Source organism: Malaclemys terrapin, chromosome 1, assembly GCF_027887155.1.
Source record: "Malaclemys terrapin pileata isolate rMalTer1 chromosome 1, rMalTer1.hap1, whole genome shotgun sequence".
Lineage (NCBI taxonomy): Eukaryota > Metazoa > Chordata > Testudines > Emydidae > Malaclemys > Malaclemys terrapin.
This window is the reverse complement of record NC_071505.1, coordinates 354,101,188-354,105,818: the sequence shown is the minus strand read 5'-3', so window position 1 is coordinate 354,105,818 and position 4,631 is coordinate 354,101,188. Positions and strand designations below refer to the sequence as shown.

The window sequence follows — 4,631 nt, the reverse complement described above, 5'->3', positions numbered from 1 at the left end:
CTGTCCTCAGTCCACCAGGTTTCTGTGATGTGTATTATATCAATATCCTCCTTTATCACGTGGCACTCTAGTTCACCCATCTTATTATTTAGACTTCTAGCATTTGTGTACAAGCACTTGAAAAACTTGTCACTGTTTATTTGTCTGCCCTTTTCTGATGTATCAGATTCTTTTTTATGTGAATGTTTCTCATCTGATCTGGCCCTGACATTATCCTCTTCCATGCTCAGGCCCTATTGCAGCCCCGCTGTCGTGTTTTAAGTGTAGACAAGCCCTCAAGCAGGTCATCTAGAAAAACATCCAGTCTGGAGTAAGAACTGAGTAAAACCTCAGGAGCCAGCTGTGTGTTAATGCACAGACACTGTCACCTCCGCCTCTTGCAATTTAAAGCTTTGGCTGTTAGCGGGGCAGGGTGGGGGGTGGGTGTTACCAGACTTTATCTACTGAAAAGCATGGAGGTGCAAGGGCTCCTCACTAGCAGAAATATGGAAATTTTTCAACATGGCCAAGACATCTTCTCCCCTAGCTTCATGCTAGAAGTCGGCTGAACTGTTATGCCTCAAATTTTCAAAATTTAATTCCGGCGGAAGTAGACACCCAGCATCGGAAATTTCAGGTTCATGTCTGGCAAACTTATACACAAATGAAAATGAAGTCTTGTAATTGAAGGTGTCAGACAGACTTAACTATGCCATTAAAAATATGGAGGAACATTGCCACATAGATCAGGAGGCCATGCGTTCAAACTACAGCATAGCAGATTTAGATTTAGATTTAATCTCAGATAAACTGCTCAAATGTAAGAAGAGGAGGACAATGTAACAGACGTCCAGGGGGTTAGAGTAGCTGATCCTTGCAGCCCCCTTCTAATCCTGTCACTCTTTGATTCCATGATATAAAATCCTAGTGTAGACCATTACTGAAACACAAGTTATGGAGCTCAATACTGGAGTAACTGGGTGAAATTTCAGAAGGCCAATCCATTTGTGAATCCCATTCAGCTAAGCTCTTTGCTCCAATAATGTTTGTGGCAAGGAGTGGCATATCCACAGGCCAAATATGGACTATGTAAACAGTTTTCTTTTATCAATTTTATATCTTCAGAATTTCAACGTAATTGAACGTTCTCTTGTTCGTGTGTTATGAGACAGAATAAATATTCTGACGGGCTGATCACAGAAACCCCCTTGGGAACTGCCAACTAATGTGCAATATTCATAACTTCGATTACAAAAATGATACATGCATACAAATAGGATTAATAGATTTAGTAGATCATAACCTCTACAGACATATGTTACATGGCATGTGTAGCATAAAACATAACCCAGTTATGTCACATATATACACATTCATAAGCATATTTCCATAAAACCTTAACTACTTTCTATAACAATACATTCATAGGGTTCAAAATCAGAAGGGACCATCAGATCATCCAGTCTGTATTACACAAGGCATTAAATTTCACCCAGTTACCCCACTATTGAGCTCCATAACTTGTATTTGGGTAAGACCTGGCCTACATTAGTATTTTATATCATGGAATCAAAGAGTGACAGGGTTAGAAGGGGTCTGCAAGGATCAGCTAGTCTAACCCCCTGCCAAGATGCAGGATTTTTGTGTCTAAACCATCAAAGACAGATGACTATCCAGCCTCCTGTTGAAAACGTCAAGTGAAGGACTTTCCACAACCTGCCTGGGCGTCTGTTCCATTGTCCTCCCGTTCGTACAGTTGGGAAGTTTATCAGAGATTAAATTTAAATCTGCTGTGCTGTAGTTTGTACCCCTTGTCTCTTGATCTATGTGGCAATGTTCCTCCATATGTTTAATGGCAGCCTTTCAAGTATCTCAAGACTGCTGTCATGTCCCCCTTAATCCTCCCTTTTCCAAACTAAACATACTCTTTTCCTTCAGCCTTTGCTCATATGGCTTGCATTCCATCCTGTGGACCGTCTTTGTCACTCTCATCTGGATCCTTTTCAGTTTCTCTACATCCTTCCTATATATGGGAGACCCAAATTGGACACAATGCTCCAGCTGAGGTCTAACCAGAGCCAAGAAAAGTGCTACTATCCCCTCCCGTGACGTGCATGCTATGCCTCTGCTAATGCAAATGAAAATTGTATTGGCTCTTTTTTCCTATAGCAAAAAAAAAAAAAATCACACTCCTGAGAGATGTAGCAGGAGGTCTACCGAAGAATTCTTCATCGACCTAGGTACCACCTCTCAGAGAGGCAGATTACGTACACTAATAGGAGAACCCCCACCGAAGTACCCATGGTGCTGTTGGCGCTGGAAATGGGGTCACTGTTGAGGATAGCATCCAACTCCTTATAAAAATGGCAGGTCTGTGGCACAGCACCGGAGATACTGTTTGCCTCCCTGGCCTTCTGGTACATGTGCCGCAGCTCCTTCACCTTTGCTGTGCACTGCAGTGTGTCCTGATCACAGCTCTTTTCCACACGCTGCACGAAATCTGCCCTTTGCTATTGACATTCCTATGGCTGGAGCGCAGCTGGAACTGCACGGCCTCCTCTCCCCAAATACTGAGCGGATCCAGCAGCTCCGCAGTGTCCCAAGCGTGGAGCTGCCATGGCCACCTGGGAAGGTGTGATGTGAGCACTCCACACCGAGCAAACAGGAAGAGGAATTTCAAAATCCCAGAGCCGTTAAATGGGGAGGGGCAGAAAGTGTTTACCTTGATGCAGGGGAGAGGAGTTGAAACTGTTCACCAGAGCACTCAGGATGGGCAATGTAGGACGCCTTCCAGAGGCCAGTTACAGTGATAAAAACAATCACAGGTTTCTACACTGGCACTTTGCCAACAAAACTTTTGTGTAAAGCTATTGGCAAGGTGGTTATATGATGTCACTGAAACTGAGGAGTTCCGTCATTGAAAGTAGCTTTGGAGTGTGTAGACAACCATTGTTCCTTTGGCAAAAGCTGCTTATTTGCAAAAAAAAAAAACACATGGCAATGTAGAAAAAGCCTAAGGAACAATGATGGATAACCAGTATCCACACTTGTGTTTTCTACCGGTGCTTAGTAAGGTTTCCCACACTGTGATGTGTAGGAATTATTGAACAGAGAGTCACATAAAATACGAAATTGGCATTAGTAGGGTCAGTTCTTCATAAAAATTTCTCTAAATAATGACAATCTCATTTTTCACTTGCAAAGAGCGACCAATCTGCTCCCCGCATGAGAACAGCCTCCAGTAGTGCATGTAGTTTTTATATTCACAATGTCTCTCCATCCAGGTATTTGTACTGCGACCATCACCCTAGACTCTGGGCACATAGAGGAAGTCAGGGGAACATACGGTGCCCGCAAGAGACACCATTCTGCCTCAAAGTTCGACACCTTCTCCCCTATTCCATGTCAGAGTCCAACACAACCGAGTTCACCAACCCCTCCACCTTCATCCTGCTGGGCATTCCTGGCCTGGAGGTGGCCCATGTCTGGATCTGCATCCCCTTCTGCACCATGTACATCATAGCCATCTTGGGGAACTTTTCTATCCTGTTCACTGTGAAGATGGAGCTGAGCCTCCATGAGCCCATGTACTATTTTCTCTGCATGCTGGCTGTCAATGACTTGGTTGTGTATACATCCACCCTGCCCAAAATGCTGGCAGTCTTCTGGTTCAATTCCAGGGAGATCAATTTCAGTGCTTGCCTCACCCAGATGTTCTTCATTCACTGCATCTTAGTGATGGAGTCTGGGATCCTCGTAGCCATGGCTTTGGATCGCTACGTGGCCATCTGCCATCCCCTGAGACATTCCACCATCCTGACAAACCCCCTGGTGGCCAAGATAGGCCTGGCTGTGGTGCTGCGTGGTTGCATAGTTGTATTGCCCTTTCCCTTCCTGGCAAGGCAGTGGCCTTATTGCAGAACCAACATCATCCCCCAGCCGTACTGCACACACATAGCTGTGGTGAACCTGGCCTGTTTCGACACCCGTGTTAGTAGTTACTATGGCCTTTTTGTGCAATTCTGTGTGATGGGTCTGGATGGGATTTTTATCGGGGTGTCCTACACCCAGATCCTCAGGGCCATCTTCATCCTTCCCACAAAAGACGCGCGGCTCAAGACTTTGGGGACCTGTGGCTCCCACCTATTTCTCATTTCAGCCTTTTACATCCCAGGTGTCATCATCTCCCTCATGAACAGATTTGCCCAAAATGTGCCCCTGAATTTCCATGTTCTCATTGCTACGGTGTCTGTCTTGATGCCCCCCATGCTAAACCCCATCATCTATGGTGTGAGGACCAAACAGATCCGGGACAGGCTGCTCCGCCTCTTTACTCATAAAGAGACCTAAAGTTTTCTCCTGGTGATCTGGCTCTCAGACCGAGGTCTGTGCAGAGCTGGCTGGTGATGTGGTGCTGGGCCCCCTTCCGTGAATCACTGACTGGACAGTCAAAGTGACATTAAACCCTTTCCTGGCCTTGCTGTGCTGTTTCAGCGTGACAAACTGAGGAATCTTTTTGTGTACAACTCAATGTCTCATAGGATTGCCACCTTTCTAAACACTGTAAACTGGACCGCTGAGGCCCCACACCCTGCCCTGCCTATTCCACAAGGCCCTGACCCCTGACCCACCTCTTTCCACAAGGCCGCTTC

General features: G+C 45.6%; 1 protein-coding gene across 1 annotated transcript; it reads left to right on the top strand.

Moving 5' to 3' along the window:
- The first annotated feature begins 3,381 nt into the window (after positions 1–3,381).
- LOC128848413 (olfactory receptor 52K2-like) lies at positions 3,382–4,329 on the top strand. The gene has a single exon (XM_054048433.1). The coding sequence runs from the start codon at positions 3,382–3,384 to the stop codon at positions 4,327–4,329; it is 948 nt and encodes a 315-aa protein (XP_053904408.1).
- The last annotated feature ends 302 nt before the right edge of the window (positions 4,330–4,631 follow it).

What these genes read in the sequence shown, in the direction of transcription:
- LOC128848413 (XM_054048433.1), top strand. Translation starts at nt 3,382, where the DNA reads ATGTCAGAGTCCAACACAACCGAGTTCACCAACCCCTCCACCTTCATC.